The sequence below is a fragment of the Macaca fascicularis genome, chromosome 3 (genome assembly GCF_037993035.2).
Source record: "Macaca fascicularis isolate 582-1 chromosome 3, T2T-MFA8v1.1".
Taxonomy (NCBI): Eukaryota; Metazoa; Chordata; class Mammalia; order Primates; family Cercopithecidae; genus Macaca; species Macaca fascicularis.
The window spans coordinates 122,823,595-122,844,282 of NC_088377.1; the positions used below are offsets into that span (position 1 = coordinate 122,823,595).

Here is a 20,688-nt window from a genome sequence, read left to right on the forward strand (position 1 = left end):
AATATGGGGATTCTGCTAGTTGCTGAGTATAACAAATCTGACTATACATTAACCAAGATCTCAGTGAGGTTATAATAAAGTATTGGGGAGGGACAGCATTAAAGGTAAAGGTAAGTCAAGGCCAGAACCTGGAATGTCTTTCTTATATGCCATGCCACGGAGTTTGGACTTAATAGTGATGCTGGAGGAAATCACTGGATGGAGAGTTATCAGTTTGATATTTCAGGCGGACCATTCTGGGTTCAGGATGCAGAATGGCTGGATTAATAAATCAAGGTGCTTTTCATACAAGTAACGCTGCCACTTTAACCAGCTTAAACTTTGTTTGACTTATTAATTGTGGTAACAAACATATTACATAAAATTTATCATTTAAACAATTTTTAAGTGTACAGTTTAGTGGCATTAGGTACATTCACATTGTTGTGCAGCCATCACTACCATCCTCTTACAACTGAGGATCAAGCAAATAACGAGACATGAAAAGCCTACAGCAAAATCATAATGTAAAACAAAGCAGACATTACAAGAGTAAAATATTATCATTTCAGTAGTTTTGGGAGAAATTAACTGTCCTTTTAGAATTCTATACCACAAAAAGATAATAAAACTATGCTTTGAGAACTCAAATGAAATAAACACTCAGAAAAACACAAACATGAACTGATGAAGCTGTAAAAATAAATATTAAGTAAAGAAAATGATAAATATATGGGTAATTTCAAGCATATTAACTGCATAAAGCAATAATAATGTCTAGGCAGAGTTACAAGAATGTAAATTATGGGATTACAAGAAATCAAAACAGAACTAAATCTCTAGACAACAGCATAAAAATTGAGAAAAGGTAAATGGAGTTACAGGTTCTGTCTTGACCCAAAGTAACTTTCGACTTTAAGAGTAATATGCGTGCTTCTTAGTCTGTCCATGCTGCTATAACAAAATACCATAAATTAGGTAACTTATAAACAGAAATTTACTTCCCACAGTCCTGGAGGCTGGAAAGTGTAAGATCAAAGCTCCAGTATATTCGGTGTCTGATGAATGCCCACTTTCTGGTTCACAGACAACCATCTTTTCACCATAAGGGCATGAACCCAATTCATGTGCCCTCTCAAAGGTCCTACCTCCTACTACTATATGCCATCACCTTGGGGTTAGGATTTCAGAATATGAATTGGGTGGGGGGAGAGACAAACTTTCGGACCATGGCAGCAGGTTAAAATTTGGTGGCCCCCCTCCCAAAAATATATGATGTATAACATTCAAATTAACACAGACCGATAAAGAAGAAAAAAGTAACCAAAAAAATCAATGCAAAAAAAGGCAAGAAAGGAAAAAATAACAACAAAACAGAACACATAGGAAGCAAAAAATTACATGGAAATTAATCCTGCTATGGTTTGAAAATGTTCCCCAAAGTTCATGTGTTGAAAACTTAATTGCCAATGCAACAGTGTTGAGAGCTGGGACCTATAAAAGGTAACCAGGTTATGAGAGCTCTGCCCTCATAAATGGATTAATGCCATTATTGCTAGAGTGGTTTAGTTACTGGGGAAGTGGGTTCCTGAAAAAAAGAATTAATTTAGTCCCCTTCCCTTACATTTCTCTCATGGTCTCTTGCCTTTCTGTCTACCTCATAACAAGCCCTTGCCAGATGTGGACCCCTGGACCTTGGACATCCAAGCCTCCAGAACTATAAGACATCCTTTTCTTTTCTTTTTCTTTCCTCTTTTTTTTTGAGATAGAGTCTTGCTCTTGTTACCCGGGCTAGAGTGCAGTGGCGCAATCTCAGCTCGCCGCAACCTCCACTTCCTGGGTTCAAGTGATTCTCCTGCCTCAGCCTCCTGAGTAGCTGGGATTACAGGCACCTGCCACCAAGCCTGGCTAATTTTTGTACTTTTAGAAGAGACGGGGTTTCACCATGTTGGCCAGGCTGGTCTCGAACTCCTGACCTCAGGTGATCCACCCACCTCGGCCTCCCAAAGTGCTGGGATTACACATGTGAGCCACGGCGCCCAGCCTTTTTTTTCCGTTGTTTTTGGAGACAGGGTCTCACTCTGTCACCCAGGCTAGAGCACAGTGACACGATCTTAGCTCACTGCAACCTCCACCTCCTGAACTCAAGCCATCCTCCCACCTCAGCCTCCCAAGTAGCTAGGACCACAGGCACACACGCCACCGTGCCCAGCTAATTTTTGTATTTTTTGGAGAGATGGGGTTTCACCATGTTGCCCAGGCTGGTCTCTAACTCCTGAATTCAAAGGATCTACCCGCCTCGGCCTCGCAAATTCCTGGGATTACAGGAGTGAGCCAGTTCCCCTGCCAATTTTATTTTCTTTATAAATTACCCAGTCTGGGGTATTCTGTAATAGCAACACTACATAGACTAAGACAAATCATAATACATAAGTAGCCACAATAAATATAAATGGACAAAAGACAGAAAAAACAAATCTCCAGCTATATGCACTATTTACAAGACAGATAAACCTAAAACATAAGAATACAAAAAAAGTTAAAGCTGTCAGGCCAACACAAACACAAATAACAGAAGGGCCACATAAGTATAAAGTCTAAGGTTTACTGGAGAAAACTTAAGCAGAGAAATAGCAAATCACTCATGATCTGTCAAACACTAGTGCTCTCTTAGAAAGGAATCCATTCCCCATACATCTAGGCAATTATGTCCTAATGGAAATCTCCTGATTTAGAAGGAAGTGACTTCTTTAAGAAGAAAGGGGTCACTGGAGCCCACTGGCTGGTATCAGCCTGTTTTTACTTTCAGCTGAGACCTGCCAGGCCAGCTGTCAGCTAAGCCACAAAAGAAATGAGAAAATGAACATACAAGCCCATGGGTCTTGTCTCCCCTAGGTGAGATATAGGATGGAAAAAGATAAAACAAATAAATTCTAACCGAAAGACAGCTGGCACGTCTATAATAGTAGCAAACAACAACAACAAAAACTTTAAAGCCAGGCCAGGCACAGTGACTCATACCTGTAGTCCTAGCACTCTGGGAGGCCGGAGAGGGAGGCCTGCTTGAGCCTAGCAGTTAAGGACCAACCTGGGCAACCAAGAAAGAACCCGTCTCTACAAAAGAAAGATTTTTTTTTTTTAAATTAGCTGGGTGTGATGGCACGTGCCTGTAGTCCTAGCTACTTGGGAGGCTGAGGAGAGATCACTTGAGCTCAGGAGTTCAAGGCTGCAGTGCACCACAATCACGCCACTGCACCCCAGCCTCAGCAACAGACTAAGACCCTGTCTCTTAAAGAAATGTATCTATATAGCAAAAGTTATCAGGGCTTCAAGGAGACATTTGACAATGCTACCATCTATAGGCTATGTCATATATTTATCAATGATTGAGACAAGCAGACAAAAAGATAACAGAATTATGTGAACACTGCAATTTACACACTGGATCCAACACCTGGAAAATACATTTTTTTGCCAAGCACACATGAAAAATTGTCCATGTTCCTAATAAGCCTTAAAGCAAGCCTCACATAATTTCAAAGAATTAGTCTCATATAATTTCAAAGAATCAGACCAACGATACCCTCAGATTATAATGCAATTTCATTGGGAATTATCAAAATAACTTTAATAAAACCTATATATTTTGAAACAAAAATAATGCATGGGTCAAAAAAGAAATATGCTGGAAACTAGAAAATACTTAGAACTTAATGTACATCTACTTATAAAAACTTGTGGGAAATGTCTAAAGCTCTAGTCAAAGATAACTATAGCAGATCTAAAAGGTTTTATAGCTGAACACTACCAAACACTCGATAGATAATTTCAGTTTTATATACAATGTTGGAGAATAAATAAAAGAAACACTCCACACTAATTTCACAAAACTAGTATAACTGATATGGACAGGCGGCAGAAGGGTGGGGTCCCTGGCGAGGGCTCCACAGCCCTAAATGTGAACAGGCTGTTTTTGCACCCAAATGTTGCCTTTTGGCCCACTATGTTCCCCTCTTCTGTGCCCATATAAACCCCAAACCCCAGGCTCCACGAGCAGAAGGGTGGCAGAGCAGCAGAATGGCGCAGCAGAGGAGAGAAGAGGGGAAGCATCTGAGTGTCGAGGGGAGTTTGGCTGGGGATGGTCAGGAAGGAGATTGGTCATGGGACAACCGAACTCCAGGGGAAGATCATCTTCCCACTCCTTCCCCTCTCCAGCTCCTCATCTATATTAGTTCATTTTCATACTGCTGGTAAAGACATACCCGAGACAGGGTAATTTACAAGGTAATTTACAAAGAAAAAGGGGTTTAATGGACTCACAGTTCCACGTGGCTGGGGAGGCCTCACAATCATGGCAGAAAGCCAAAGGTACGTCTTACATGGTGTTAGACAAGAGAGAATAAAAAAAAAAAAAAAATCAAGTGAAAGGGGTTTCCCCTTATAAAACCATTAGATCTCATGAGACTTACGCACTACCATAAGAACAGTATGGGGGAAACTGTCCCCATGATTCAGTTCTTTCTCATCGAGTCCCTCCTGTAACACTTGAATTATGGGAGCTACAATTCAGGATGAGATTTGAGTGGGGACACAGCCAAACCATATCACCATCCCACTGAAAGCCACCTCCATCACTCAATAAAATGCCCACATTCACCGTCTTTCAAGTCCATGTGACCTGATTTCTCCTGGACGATAGACAAGAATTCAGGATGCACTGGGTGCGGAAACCCAAAAAGGCTGTCACACTGACTCCACTGAGCTATTTAACACTTAAGCCATTCCCAGACGGCAGGGCTAAAAGAGCACTGTAACGTCCCTAGACACTGCTGTGGGGCCGGAGGCCAAAATCACTCACCCCAGCTCCTGCACCTGCTCACCTGCATACTCCCCCTCCCGTAAGGGATTTGAGTTCATGGCAGCAAACAAGTCACACTCTGGTTGCAAGCCCCACAAAGGGGTCCAGGGAATTCTCCTGTCTCATAACCATAATGTCAAATTTTGACAAGGAATATACAAAAAAGGAAAATTACAGACCAATCTCACTCATGAACATGGATTAAAAAAAATCCTAAACAAACACAACAGCAAATCAAATTCAGGAATATATAATAAAAGACAATATATCATAATCAAACTTCCAGGAATATGAGCTTGGTTCAAACACTGAAAAATACATACTCATTTCAATCATCTCAATTAAGGCAAAAAAAATGCATTTGACCAAATTCCATAACCATTCAATTAAAACGCTTATCAAACTAGGAATAGAAGGAAAATTCCTTAACCTAATAAACAGAAATTCAAGTTGGGAAGGACTTCGTGAAATGCTCCTTAAAGGAAGCTGAATCTCATGGAGGTATACTCTTGCCTGTCCACTTCTCTGCCACATGAAATGTGGATTTACTTGATAGCTGAATCTCCATCACTTACCTGGCCTATGAGGTAACCATAAATATGGAACTAGATATTGAACGTAGAAGTACAGAAAGACAGAAAGAACCTGGGGCCCTGAGTCTCAGTGGCAATACCACATAAGTACTAAGTTGCACAGCTGTGGACTTCTTTCACATGTAAGAATAAGCATTTGTGCATTAAAGATACTTTTGTTTATGCAGCCAGACTCCATCTTGACTTAAACACTTTCTATTCAAAATGGTACTGAAGGCTCTATCCTAGGCAAAAGGTAAGAAAAATACATAAAATATGTAAGAATGCTTAAGAAACAAAACTGTAATTATTCAAATATGAATAGAAAATTCCAAAAAAACTGATAGAAAATTCTTAAAATGGCATTTCTATATACTAAAACAATCAGTTAAAATCTTTAATTTAAAAAATGATACCATTCATAATAACAACAAAAAAAGGTATCTAGGAATAAATCTAAGCTAAAAGTCAAAATTTTTATGTAGAAAAGTATGAGACTTTTGGGAAAGATTTTAAGGAACCAAAATGGCTCAAGAATAGTAAGAGTTGACATTCAGCTGTTACTTTTCCTGAAATACATCCAAGGATTCAATGCAATTTTGATCCAAATTCCAACACAGTTTTTCATGGAAATTCGTAAGCTACATTCTATATGGAACAGCAAAGAGATAAAAATAACCAAGACATTCCTGGGAACACAGGCCCAGATATCAAAAGTTATCATAAGGCTACACTATTAAAGAAAATAGGTTGTGGTTCACGGATAGAAAAATAGATCCATAGAACAGAATTGACGCCACACATATCTGTAAACTTAAGGTGACAAGTGAAGGTCAGTGGCAAAAAGGTGATACAGTCAAATCACATTAGGACAATTGAAATTAAAACAAAACAAAGAGATTGGAAACCTATCTGACAAAATACATGAAAAGTGAATTCTAGATGACGGACTATTAAATATGAAAGGCAAAACTCTAAAAATTTTAGGAAAAATAGAATACCTTTAAGAGTATGTATGAAAGAATTCGTAAGTGAGATTTTAATGGACTTTTCTCCTACATTAAACTTAAGGGGGAAAAGGTTTAACTATATTAAAAGAGGTCTTTCTACTTAAAAAAAAAAAAAAAAGGACAGAATGAAGGAAGGAAATGGAAAGACAGGTCAAAAACGGACAACACTTGTACCATTATAATATCCCACTCATACAAAGCTGTTAAAAGTCAGTAAGAAAAAGAAAAATCAAGGAATAAAAGACAAACATAAATAGCCAATAAAAATCTGGCCGGGCGCGGTGGCTCAAGCCTGTAATCCCAGCACTTTGGGAGGCCGAGACGGGCGGATCACGAGGTCAGGAGATCGAGACCATCCTGGCTAACATGGTGAAACCCCGTCTCTATTAAGAAATACAAAAAACTAGCCGGGCGAGGCGGCGGGCGCCTGTAGTCCCAGCTACTCGGGAGGCTGAGGCTGGAGAATGGCATGAACCCGGGAGGCGGAGCTTGCAGTGAGCTGAGATCCGGCCACTGCACTCCAGCCTGGGTGACAGAGCAAGACTCCGTCTCAAAAAAAAAAAAAAAAAAAAAAAAATCTGAAAAGATGTTCAACCTTATCAGTAATCAGGGAATGCAAATTAGGGTCATGACAAAAAAAATTTCATATCCATCAAATTGGGGGAAAAAACTTCAAGGGTTGCCAAGAATATACAATAACTGTAACTCTCTTATACTCCAGGTAAGAGGGTAAACTGGTACCACCATTTGGGGAAATCATTTTTTTAATTCTAGTGGCAGAGATCCAAGTTACCCCAACTTACCGGTAGCCTATCCTTACGGGTCAGTAGCAACTTCAGTCCTTGCCTCCTCAGAAGAAAAATTTGACTGAGGGGCATAAAGCAGAAAAAGAGACTCTGGCAAGTTCCAGAGCAGGAATGGAAGTTTACTTAAAAAGGCATTAAAACAGGAAAGAAAAAAAGGTGTGCTTGTTAGAAACATACGCAGGAATGTGAAGGTTAAAGAGAGAAGGTCAAGTATCCCACTTAACAGTTGATCCTGACTTTTTTTTTTTTTTTTTTTGAGACGGAGTCTCGCTCTGCGGCCCAGGCTAGAGTGCAGTGGCGTGATCTCGGCTCCCTGCAAGTTCCGCCTCCCGGGTTCACGCCATTCTCCTGCCTCGGCCTCCGCAGTAGCTGGGACTATAGGCGCCCACCACCACGTCTGGCTAATTTTTTGTGTATTTAGTAGAGACAGGGTTTCACCATGTTGACCAGGTTGGTCTTGAACTTATGATCTGAGGTGATCCACCCGCCTCGGCCGCCCAAAGTGCTGGGATTACAGCTGTGAGCCACTGCACCGGGCCTGATGCTAGGACTTTTATAAGCTTGTCTCTTTCCCATGATTCTTCCCTTAGGATAGGCTGCCCGCAGGCTCAGAGCCCTCCTTAGCCTCGGGAAGTGTTTTTAGGAAGTTACACGCATGCCCATCTGAGGCTTTCTTCCTTTTTCCGGTGGAGTGTACCTGGAAGATCATACTTTCATACTTTACCATCTTTGTCTCTTAATATGCATGCCCAGGAAGCTGTTTCTCCCTCGGGTCTACATTAAATTAACATTTTGATAACAGATATGGACCATCAGGAAATGGCCTCTCCCTGGCGCTGCCGAATTGTCATTTTTAGAGAAGCAAATTCGATAATTGCCAAACCATCACCCGACATTTCTAGTGGGTTGGGGGTCAGCCCACTACTGCCCCGTTCATGCCTACCTGTAACAAAATAAAAATATGCTCTATATACATTCGTCAATATAGATGAATCTCAAAAACAAACAAAAGAAACAAGTCAGAAGATATATACGTTTCTATTTATATAAAGTCAAAGATTGGCAATAGTAAAACAACATGCCATTTAGAAATGCCTGCATGTGTAATAAAACTATGTAGAAAGGCTTAGGAAGCTTAACACAAATTTCAAGATAGTGTTTACTTAAGGCTGTAGCAAGGAGGGCTTAACTGGGGAAGTGCAAATTGGTAAAATTTGCTGGTAAGTGGTAAAGTTCCATTTCTTCAGCTGAATGACAGGCCCCATGGATTCATTTCATTTCTCTCAAAACTATGCAAATCGGCTAGCTATACTTTTCTCTGTACATCATATATTTCATAATATTTTAAGTGACTCAAAAATATGCAAAAAAGCTTTTTAAAATTATCTTCTTGCTCATCTCCCTGTTTTAAAAGAAAGCCTTTGCTTAAAAGTGGTCGTTTTCACTGCAAGTAAACAATGACATTAACATCTGGTACTCTCAGGACTGCTCTTTAAAAAAAAAAAAAATCGCTATTACAGGGTGCGTACCAAGGTTCACACCTGTAATTCCAGTACTTTGGGAGAGAGAGAGGGGAGGGAGGGATCGCTTGAGCCCAGGAGTTTGAGATAAGCCTGGTCAACATGGCGAGGCCTCATCTGTACAAAAATAAATATATATATATTTATTTATTAGCTGGGTGTGGTGGTATGTGCTTATAGTCCCAGCTACTTGCAGGCTGAGGTGAGAGGATCGCTTAAGCCTAGGAGTTAAAGGCTACAGTGAGCTATGAGCATGCCACTGCACTCCAGTCTGGGTGACAGAGCAAGATCTTGCCTCAAAAAAAAAATGCTATGAAAGACATTCATGTGTGTACTCTCCCCTATATAATGCACATCAACTTGCTTTGCAAAACAATGCTAAAGTACAAAAGACTTAAAGCTTTAATACAAAATGGACTTTATTGACTTGTACCAATACAACCACAACTTTTTTATACACCACTGACACACATTCTACATCTGTTTAATGAAATCCTTTAAACTCCTGTTAGTAAAACTAAGGCAAACCTATTAAGTGCTAAGTAAACACTAAGGGAGACTATCATTTAATTATCGTACATGAGATTCCAATCTTAAATTGCCACGTCAAGTCTCAAATCGGATCTTTTTTGCTTAAGGGAATTTGAACGATGACAATTCTGTAGCTTTGGGCAAATTCACACTCAGTTTCCACAAAGTTATAATACCCAATTAAAACTTCTGTCCCATTTGCACAGTACCGTTTGAAGGTATTTTTATGCGTATTCACTCTAGAATATTCCTGGCAAGGCCGCCGGCTTCGGGTCTCAAGATGAGCCAGGGACAGATTGGAGACTACCCCCAATCTCCCAGGAATCGGTTATCTTCCAGACCTCCAGATCGCCCTCCAGAGTAGAAAGACTGCTGAGGGGGTTTAAACTGTTGAGTCAAACATACCGCCAAAAGTTAGGGTCAACCGGTACCTTGCAAATCATTCCGCCTAACCCTTCGTTTTGCGGATGGGGAAAATACGCCTCAGAAGGGGGAACCCTAGCTCGGGGAACACTAACTCGGGGTCTAACAACGATTTAAGCTTGTCTCCTCTGGTAGTGGCCAGTAGTCCTTCTCCGTTACCCATCCTTAATTGCTTCTATTGGCTGCCAACGCGGAGGAGGTAGCGGGGTGAGAGAACCGGCACCTCCGCAGTGTGGCCAGGTTGGGCTAAAAAACGTCTTAGAAGTAATCGAGTCACTCTCTCTTCTTACAGGTGGAGAAACTGGAGAAAGTAGAGTGACGCAGCGAAAGGAGTAAATCGACCCTCAGCCAACAAGTGGCAAAAGCCTGAAGAAAGTGATCAAGATCACTGATGACCCCTCTCCCCATCTCCAAGGGGGCTGGTATCAAAACCCCGACGCCACACCACATATTATTCAGCAAAACTCCCGCGCCTCCCACGCAGAACCGGCAAGAGGGAAGGCGAGGCAACAGTAACAGCTGGTACGCAGCACCCACAGCACCGCGGCAGCAGCTGGTACCGAAATCCCGCCTAGCTCTTTTGACTCTGTCCGCGGGAAGAATGGGGAAATAGTAAGGCTGCGGCGCCTCCCGCGAGAAGAGGTACCTGAGGCTCGCGCCGCAGTCCGCCGCCGCACCGGCACCGGAGCTCCACACCCCACTTCCGGGGTCAAGTCACCGCCGAGAATCCAGTGATCGCAGAAGGGTAGCCTCAAGTTCCGCCCCTATCCAAGCCCCGCCTCCACTGCCTCTCGCCCTGTGTCAGGCAACTTCCAGGACGCCGTGCGTCACTAAGCAGCCAATCTCCACTTCCGGACGCATCCCGCCCCTTCTCCACCCCTTTCAGTGACAGCGCGATTGCGATTTAGTTTTCCGCGCATTTAATTGGCGAAGCTGGAGCGCTAGTCTTCGCTGATTGGTGCCGGGAAATCTGCCCCATAGACACCCGCGGGGCGCACAGTTTCAGTAGTTCGTGGGTTTCCCGCCAGCTGCAGTCTTGGACCATAATCATGGTGGACATGATGGAGTTACCGAGGTCGCGCATCAACGTCGGCATGCTAGCTCAGTTCATCGACAAGCCTGTCTGCTTCGTAGGGAGGCTGGAAAAGGTATGCGGGTTCGCAGTCATGGGCTCCCCTGTCCGTAGCTGGAGGGAGGGACCCCATGACCGCCTGGGTGGCGGATTCTAAGTGGATAACGGCGGATGAAAAAGGACGGAAAGCCTCAGATCACTGCGCTCCCGAATCCTTTATTTTGCAAAAGGAGACTTCTTGGAAATTCTTTAGCCGTTGTAGCCCCATTTTGGTGCCTCTTTTATGACACGGAAACAAGGTGTTTTCAGATGCTCTGCGTTCTAAATTCCAGTGCCCGTCGCCTCCGTTCTGGCCGTGCTTACGTAGGGGAAATTATAAACACGACTCCCACATCTAGCTTCAGATTTCTTAGTTTACTCAGACGTCACGGACGCCGACAAAACTAATCTGCTGGATTCCTTCTCTTCTGAAATTACTTCTTTTTGCAAACCTCGTTTCCTCGTAATCGCTTCTCTGTAAAACATGCCTTGATTGTCCGCTTTGGGTCCCGTAGTAGTGAGTTATCTAACCCCACTATTAAAGTGAAGTTCCCTCATTCTACAGGCGAGAAACAGGCCCAAAGTCTTGGAATCAGTGACCTGAAAAGCTGAGGAAAAGAAAACTATTATATAAAGACTTATTTAGTAGCTCATTTCATCCACACATCCTTTTCCTTAAATGAGTGTTGCTTTGACTTCCCAAGTAGGGAAACTGAGTATGAGTGGTAGGTGGTTGACTAAAATGCTCAGAAACTCAGCAAGTGGCAAAGGTGGCATTCAAACGCGATCTGACAGCGCTCTTTACAGCTGCTTCCCAGGAGTAGACACAGATATTCTAGCAACCAGTTCTCCTTTTACTTCATCATGCCTGATTTTTAAAACATACCCTCCATGGGATATGTGCTGTCTAAATCATGAGTGCCAGCAGCTTTCACTTTTCGATAGGGTGGGCTTCCTTTGATTTGTTATTAGAATAGGGTTGCCATATTTAGCAAATACAGAACCTACTTATACACTACCAAAAAAAAATCCTTGTTTATCTGAGATTCAAAATTAACTGTGTTCCATGAAGACATTTGGTAACATAAGATTATAATTTGAACTAATAAGTTGAATAAACTGAATGAATAGAACGAATAAACTGTTCAAAAAACAGTTGATTTGTGCTCAATTAAGGATCAATGTACTCATCGTTTGTCAAACTTTTTTGTTGTTTCAGTGAGATTTTAATCTTATGTTTCGTTTTTAGATTCATCCCACTGGAAAAATGTTTATTCTTTCAGATGGAGAAGGAAAAAATGGAACCATCGAGTTGATGGAACCCGTATGTTTAAATATTAATAAGTCTCATATATATTATAGTTAATTCTTCATATGGATTTGGTTTGTTGCCAATGTGTCTAATTTTTTGGAATGAATTTAAAAAGGATGAGCTGGTAAAACGTCCCTGGCTCAAAAATTAAATTCTTGTACTATTCTCTCATTATATTTCCTTTTACATTTTTAACCAATGATTTTTTGGGCTTCATGATTTTTGAAAATATCCCATAAATGCTGGATAACAATTCTCATTCCTTATGAAAGACCATAAAATCACATAAGAAAAATTTAAATTGTTTTTTTCTTCCTCAAGAGGTTTTTTGTTTTGTTTTTGTTTTTTGTTTTGAGACAGGGTCTCACTCTGTTGCCCTGGGTGGAATGCAGTGCCACCGTCGTGGCTCACTGCAGCCTTAGCCTCCCGAGATCAAGTTGCTCCCATCTCAGCCTCCCCAGTAGCTGAGACTACAGGCATGCTCAACCATGCCTGGCTAATTTTTGTTTTGTTTTGTTTTTTGTAGAGATGGAGTCTTCCTATGTTGCTCAGGCTGGTCTTGAACTCTTGGTCTCAGGCAATCCTCCTGCCTCGACCTGTCCCTCAAAGTTTTAAATTTTATTTTATTTTCTATTTTTGTTCATATATTTCAGTTTTTACTTATTTATTTTTGCATTTTATGTTTAAAATACTTAAAACTTGTTTTGGCATTTTGTGAAGACAAATCCATATGCTGTTTGGTTAATGTGTACAGAACACATTGTGAAATACAGATTATAGAAGATTCCTCTCATAGGAAATTACTGCTTATAGAAATGCTGGACATTTTCAATAGCGATTTCGGCTTTAACTTGAATTGTAGCTTTGTACTTGAAGCTGCTAGTAAATGTAACAGGAATGTTAACATGCTGACAGTTAAGTACTCAAACATTTGTTAACAAGTTACATTTTAACTTTTGCATTGGTAATTTTTAAAATTACTTTGTTACTTGAAGTGAAAGATTAGTAACCTGTATAACAGTTTTCCAAATTAATTGTCAACTGAAAATGTGGTAACACCAAATTGACGTCTTGTTCTGTGCCTTAGCTTGATGAAGAAATCTCTGGAATTATGGAAGTGGTTGGAAAAGTAACCACCAAGGCCACCATCTTGTGTACATCTTATGTCCAGTTTAAAGAAGATAACCATCCTTTTGGTAAATAAAGCATTCTAGTATTGACTGGTTTTATGTAATTAGCAGGAAAACTTTTTATTTTTAATTTGATATATATTGGGCTAAAGAATTAGTACTGCTATATTTTCAATTTCTATAGAATTTTGTGATCCTAAAGGAAAATGGGGGTACATTTTGTTTTGACCTGCTTCTAAGTAGTGCTTATATATGTAAGAAACCCAGTAAAGATTAATTAATATTTGTCGAAAGGTAATTTTTTTAATATAACAAAAATAGTATTAGTTTTTTTGTTGTAATATATAAATGGAAGGAACTGAATAATGCATAACACCCAAACACTGCCAGGCAGAAACTGCCTGTATAATGAACGTCAAAATGGTTGGTACTCCCATGTCTTTTTTTTTTTTTTTTTGGCGTCACAGTTAAATACAAGAATCCATAATCCGTATCTCCATTTCTAGAAATTCACTTCCAAAAGGATGAGAAAAAGGAAATAGGTAAAAATATCTTAGATAATAATTGATGTTACAACTTTCCACTGTAGATTAAATATTTGCTTAAATGTTTCTTTCAGATCTTGGACTTTACAATGAAGCTGTGAAAATTATCCATGAGTTCCCTCAGTTTTATCCTTTAGGGATTGTGCAACATGATTGATCGTGATGGATTTTCATACAATTGCAAATGAGCTATATTAAAGACTATTAAAGGAAGCCCTTCTTGTTTGAGGGAGAGATTTCTGTGCTTTCTCATTTAATTTACTCTTTTTAAGATATTCCAACCTAGAGTTTTTGATGGAACTGATATATTGACAGTTCTCACCTAAGTCCTTTTATAAAGAATTGCTACTCCAATATATGGTCAGATTAGATGCAAGAATAAAGCAGTTGTCTGAGTTTAGGTTTCTATTTTATTAATAAAAACTAAAATGGTACATACTATTGGTCTTTTCATTTTCATTGTTTTAGTCATGTATTCAAGCACAAACTTGAAATTTCATAGCTGTAAGGTCAAGATTTAGACCTACCAAATAAAACCTTGGGCCAGCAGTGTTAGGGATTTACTCACCTTTTCCCAAACTATACCATGATAATTATTTCCTTGATATTCTACTTATAAAATGAATTAGATGACATTAAAAAGGCAAACAGACTGGGCGCAGTAGCTTACTCCTGTAATCCCAGTACTTTGCAAAGCCGAGGCGGGTGGATCACCTAAGGTCAGGATTTCTAGACCAGCCTCACCAATATAATGAAACCCCATCTCTATTAAAAATGCAAAAATTAGCCAGGCGTGGCCGCAGGCACCTGTAATCTCAGCTACTCAGGAGACTGAGACAGGAGAATCGCTTGAACCCAGGAGGTGGAGGTTGCAGTGAGCCGAGATCGCGCCATTGCACTCCAACCTGGGCAACAAGAGCGAAACTCCATCTCAAGAAAAGGCAAACAGAATCTTACATCTTCTGTAATTTGTGATTACAGGCTTGGTTTGGTTTTGTTTTTGTAGAAACAGGATCTCACTCTGTTGCCGAGGCTGCAACACAGTGGTGCAATCATGGCTAACTGCAGCCTTGAACTTCTGGGCTCAGCCTCCCGAGTAGCTCATACTACAGGTGGGCACTACCACACACAGCTAGGTTTTCCTAAATTTCTGTCTAGAGATGAGGTCTCACTGTGTTTCCCAGGCTGGACTCAAACACCTAGCCTCAAGCAATCCTACAGCCTTAGCCTCCCAAAGTGTTGGGATTACGTGCCCAGCCTTCCTGGGTTTTAAAACAGCATTTACTAAATTCTAAACAAGGAATATATGGTCATTGAAAGAGTTGGTGGAATCATTTGACTTTTTTATTCTTTTTTTCTTCTTTTCAACTGTCATTATCTTTAGTATGGGATTTCTCTCTAGTACCATGTTGGAGGTGAGCAGGGAAGATGTGGCAGGTTTGGAATAAGGTAGTAAAGAATAACTGATGACCTGTGTGGCCAGTTAGGTTTTATGGCTTGACCCATTGTCTTGAATAAGGAAATAAAATAATTCTAAATCCATATAGATTACTATATACCAAAAATTTTAGTTTTAATTAGTATAATCTTAAATTTCAACTTCTGTCATCCAAAAATACTCTGCTCATTACTTGAGGACATTGCCATAACCACTTACGGTAAAACATTCTATTACGTGAAATGAAGACAGTTGTACAGTTATACGCTGTATAATGACTTTGGTCAATGACAGACTGTATATATGATGGTGGTCCCATAAGATCATAATGGAACTGAAAAATTCCTGTCGCCTAAAGACAAAGGCATGATAACATCTTAGCACAATGCATTACTCACATGTTTGTGGTGATGCTGGTGTAAACAAGCAGCACAGTAAGCTGCATATAAAAGTATTACACATAGAATTATGTATGGTACATAGTACTTGATAAAATACCATGTTACTGTCTATGTGTTTACTATTTATCGTTATTTTAAACTATACCCCTACTTACAGGAAAAAAGGTAACTGTAAACAGCCTCAGGAGAGTCCTTCAGGAGGTCTTCCCAAAGAAGGCCTTATTATAGGAGATGACAGTTCCTTGCACGTTATGGCCCTTGAAGAACTTCCACTGGGACAAGATACGGAGGTAGAAGACAGTGATATTGATGATCCTGACCCAGTGTAGGCCTAGGCTAGTATGTGTGCTTGTGTTTTAGTTTTTAACAAAATAGTTAAAATGTAAAAAGAAAATTTAATTTTGAAAATAGAAAAAAGTTCATAAGAATACAAAGAAAAATTTTTGTTCAGCTGTACAGTGTGTTTTAAGCTAAGTGTTATTCAAAAAGAGTGAAAATGTTTTTAGAAAATTTACCTTTTTTATTTATTTACTTATTTTTTTGAGATGGAGTCTTGCTCTGTTGCCTGGGCTGGAGTGCAGTGGCACGATCTCAGCTCACTGCAACCTCTGCCTCCCGGGTTCAAGTGATTCTTCTGCCTCAGTCTCCTGCGTAGCTGGGACTACAGGCATGTGTCACTATGCCCAGCTAATTTTTATATTTTTAGTAGACACAGGGTTTCACCATGTTGGTTGGCCAGGATGGTCTTGATCTCTTGACCTCGTGATCTGCCTGCCTTGGCCTCCCAAAGTGCCGGGATTACAGGCATGAGCCACTGCACCTGGCCTACCATACCTTTTCTATGTTCTATGTGTAGTGGTGCATGCCTGTAGCCCCAGCTACTTGGGAGGCTACAGTGGCAGGATAGCTCGAACCCAGGAGTTCGAAGCTGCAGTGAGCAACAGTCATGCTGCTGTGTACTTCAGCCTGCACGACACAGCAAGACCCATCCAAAAAATAAAAGTTAAAAAAAATTTTAAAGTGCATAAAGTAAAAAAGCTACAATAAGCGAGGGTTAATTTATTATTGAAGAAAGAAAAATATATTTTTATAAATTTAATGTGACCTAAGTATGTAAAGTCTACAGTAGGGTTCAGTAATGTCCTAGGTCCTCACATTACTCACCACTCACTCACACCTGGAAGCAGCTTTCAGTGTGCAAGCACAGTTTATGGTCAGTGCCCTATACAGGTGTATCTTTTTTTTTCTTTTAAATACAGGGCCTTGCTCTGTTACTCAGGCAGGAGTGCGCCTCCCACCTCAGCCTCCTAAGAAGCTAGGACTACAGGTACACACCATTACATCCAGTGAATTTTTGTGTTTTTTGGTAGAGATGGGATCTCACTATGTTACCCGGTCTGGTCTGGAACTCATTTTTTAATCTTCTGTACTGTAATTTGTTTTTTGAGATGAAGCCTTGCTCTGTCACCCAGACTGGAGTACAGTGGCATGATCTTGGCTGATTGCAAACTCTGCCTCCCAGGTTCAAGAGATTCTCTTGCCTCAGCCTCCTGAGTAGCTGGGATTACAGTTGTCCACCATTGAGCCTGGCTAATTTTTGTATTTTTAGTAGAGATGGGGTTTCATCATGTTGGCCAAGCTGGTATCAAACCCCTGACCTCAAGTGATCTGCCCACCTCGGCCTCCCAAAATGCTAGGATTACAGGCATGAGCCACTGTGCCTGGGCTATACCATATTTTTACTGTATCTTTTCTACAGTTAAATATACAAATACTGACCATTCTACTAAAACTGCACAAAGTCTTCAGTACAACAACATGCTGTATAGGTTTGTAGCCTAGGAGCAATAGGATGTATCATCTAAGTTTGCGTAAGTATGCTCTGTGAGGTTCACACAGTAATGAAATTGTCTAATGGTTCATTTCTCGAACGTATTCCCATTCAGAGACTAGTTGAAAATGAGGAGAGATATCAGCCAGTCTCAATAACAATGTTGTCTTGAATGCCAAAGAAGTCTGCATTAGTCCATTTTCACACTGCTATAAAGATACTCCCCGAGAATGGGTAATTTATAAACAAAGGAAGCTTAATTGACTCACAATTCCACATGACTGGGGAGGCCTCAGGAAACTTACAATCATGGTGGAAGGGGAAGCAGGCACCTTCACAAGGCAGAGAGAGAGAGAGACAGAGAGAGCAAGAGCAGGGAAAACTGCCTTATAAAACCATCAGATCAGCTGAGCACAGTGGCTCACACCTGTAATCCCAGCACTTTGGGAGGCCGAGGTGGGTGGATCATTTATGGTCAGATGTTCGAGAACAGCCTGCCCAACATGGCAAAGACACATCTCTACAAAAAAAATACAAAAAGCTTGGCATGGTGGTATATGTCTGTAGTCCCAGCTACTCCGGAGGCTGAGGCAAGAGAATTGCTTGAACTCAGGTGGCAGAGATTACAGTAAGCTGAGATCCCGCTTACTGACAGAGCAAGAATCCATCTCAAAAAAAAAAAAAAAAAAAAGCCAGCAGATCTCAATGTGAACTCACTCACTGTCATGAGAACAGAATGGGAGAACCACTCTATGATGCAGTTAGTTACCTCCACCTGGTCTCTCCCTTGACAAATGGAGATAACGGGTACTACAATTCAAGATGAGATTTGGTTGGGGATACACAGCAAGCCATATCATTCTGCCCCTGGCCCCTCTCAAATCTCATGTCTTTTCACATTTCAAAACCAATCATGCCTTCCCTCCCAACAGCCCCCAACGCCTTAACTCATTTCAGCATTAACTCAAAAGTCCACAGTCCAAAGTCTTATCTGAGATAAGGCAAGTGCAAGTCCCTTCCACCTATGAGCCTGTACAATCAAAAGCAAGTTAGTTACTTTGTAAATACAATGGTGGTACAGGCATCGGATAAATGCTCCCGTTCCAAATGGGAGAAATTGACCAAAACAAAGGGGCTACAGGTCCCATGCAAGTCGAAAATCCAGTGGGGCAGTCATTAAATATTAAACCTCCAAAATAATCTCCTTTGACTTAATGTCTCATATCACGGGCATGCTGATGCAAGGGGTGGGCTCTCATGGCCTTCTGCAGCTCCTTCATGGGCTGGCACTGAGTGTCCTTGGCTTTTCCAGGCACAGGGTGCAAGCTCTCAGTGGAGCTACCATTCTGGGTTCTGGAGGATAGTAGCCCTCATCTCACAGCTCCATTAGGCAGTGCCCCAGTGGGTACTCTTTGTAGGGGCTCCAATCCCACATTTCCCTAATGCAACACCCTAGCAGAGGTTCTCCATGAGGGCTCTGCCCCTGCAACAGACTTCTGCATGGACATCCAGATATTTCTATACATCCTGTGAAATCTAGGTGGAAGTTCCCAAACCTCAACTCTTGAATTCTGTGCACTGCAGGCCCAACACCACGTGGAAGCTGCCAAGGCTTGGGGCTTGCACCCTTGGAAGCAACAGCCCAAGCTATACCTTGGCCCTTTTTAGCCACGTCTGGAGCTGGAAAATCTGGGATGCAGGGCACCAAGTTCCGAGGCCGCACACAGCAGCGGGCACCTGGCCCTGCACAGGAAGCCATTTTTTTCCTCTTAGGCCTCCAGGCCTGTGATGGGAGGAGCTGCCACCAAGATCTCCGATATGCCCTGGAGACATTTTCCCCATTGTTTTGGCAATTAACATTTGGCTCCTCATTACTTTATGCAAATTTCTGCAGCTGGCTAGAATTTCTTCCCAGAAAATGGGTTTTCTTTTCTATCTCTTAGTCACGTTGCAGGTTTTCTAAACCTTATGCTCTGCTTCCCTTTTAAACATAAGTTCCAATTTCAGATTATCTCTCTCAAGTTCAAAGTTCCACAGATTTCTAAGGCAGCGGCAAGATGCTGCCAGTCTCTTTGCTAAAGCATAGTAAGACTGACCTTTGCTCCAGTTCCCAATAAGTTCCTCATCTCCATCTGAGACCACCTCAGCCTGGACTTCATTGTCCATATCACTATCAGCATTTTGGTTAAAACCATTCAACAAGTCTCTAGGAAGTTCTAAACATTTCCACATCTTTCTGTCTTCTTCTGAGCCCTCCAAACTATTTCACCCTCTGCCCATTACCCAGTTCCAAAGTCACTTCTGTATTTTCTATATCTTTATAGTAGTACCCCACACTTCTGGTACCAATTAACTGTATGAGTCCATTTTCACACTGCTATAAAGATATCATACTACCCAAGAATGGATAATTTATAAGCAAGGGAGGTTTAATTGACTCACAGTACCACATGGCTGGATAGGTCTCAGGAAACAAACAGTCATGGCAGAAGAGGAAGCACACACCTTCACAGGGCAGCAGGAGAGAGAGCAAGCAAGAGCAGGGAAAACTGCCTTATAAAGTCATCAGATCTCTTGAGAACTCACTCATTAGCACAAGAACAGCATGGGGGAAACCACCCCCATGATTCAATCACCTCTCTCCTCAACACGTGGAGATTACAGTTTGAGATGAGATTTGAGTGGGGAGACAGAGCCAAACCATATCAGAGTCAGTCCTCATTCTGTGTTAACCCCTGAAAACTCAGTGCTATTAAATGTTGAAGTTGCCCTGTTTGAAACCTTCCCTTCAGCTACTATGTTTAGTAAATTGAACTAAATGAATTATCTTGCTTTCTGTTAAGTGACTCCTTTATGCTAATGATTTGTGGTGCCATATCTCTAGGCCCAACCTAAGTTTTGAGCTGCTCAACATTTACACCTGGATGTCCCACCAGCACTTCGATTTGAATGAGTGTAGTTTGAACAAGTATGGTTCCCCTGCCATGTGTTACAGATTTTTTTTTATAGTAATTTCATTGAGATATAATTTACATATCATACAATTTACGAAATTCAAGTGTACAATTCTATGACATTTAGTGTTTTCAGGGTTGTACAACCATCACTATAATGAATTTAAAAACATTTTCATCACCCCAAAAGGAAACTCATACCATTTGCCCTATCATAGCCTAATCCCTCCACCATCCACCCACTCCCCCAGTGCTAAGCAACTATAA

At 41.1% G+C, this 20,688-nt stretch overlaps 2 protein-coding genes across 18 annotated transcripts in view; one reads left to right on the top strand and one right to left on the bottom strand.

The window, feature by feature from the left end:
* Positions 1–10,415, bottom strand: part of UMAD1 (UBAP1-MVB12-associated (UMA) domain containing 1) — a 311,931-nt gene extending 301,516 nt beyond the window's left edge. For 13 of the 16 annotated variants that reach the window (XM_074035453.1, XM_074035454.1, XM_015447705.3 and 10 more), the window contains exon 1: positions 10,346–10,415. The gene's annotated coding sequence lies outside the window, so the exon portion shown is untranslated. Of the gene's footprint in view, positions 1–9,485; positions 9,664–10,345 lie in introns of all 16 variants that reach the window. The other 3 variants (XM_065542299.1, XM_065542298.1, XM_065542296.1) reach the window with 1 other exon arrangement.
* A 288-nt stretch (positions 10,416–10,703) lies between these two features.
* On the top strand, positions 10,704–14,236 carry RPA3 (replication protein A3). 2 transcript variants are annotated; one of them, XM_065542300.2, is made up of 5 exons: positions 10,704–10,847; positions 12,060–12,134; positions 13,210–13,318; positions 13,759–13,794; positions 13,872–14,236. In XM_065542300.2, the coding sequence occupies exons 1-5, from the start codon at positions 10,749–10,751 to the stop codon at positions 13,952–13,954; spliced, it is 402 nt and encodes a 133-aa protein (XP_065398372.1). In that variant the 5' UTR covers positions 10,704–10,748; the 3' UTR covers positions 13,955–14,236. The 2 variants fall into 2 exon arrangements, with proteins under 2 accessions (XP_065398372.1, XP_005550182.1); XM_005550125.5 differs by lacking the exon at positions 13,759–13,794.
* Positions 14,237–20,688: the final 6,452 nt, after the last annotated feature.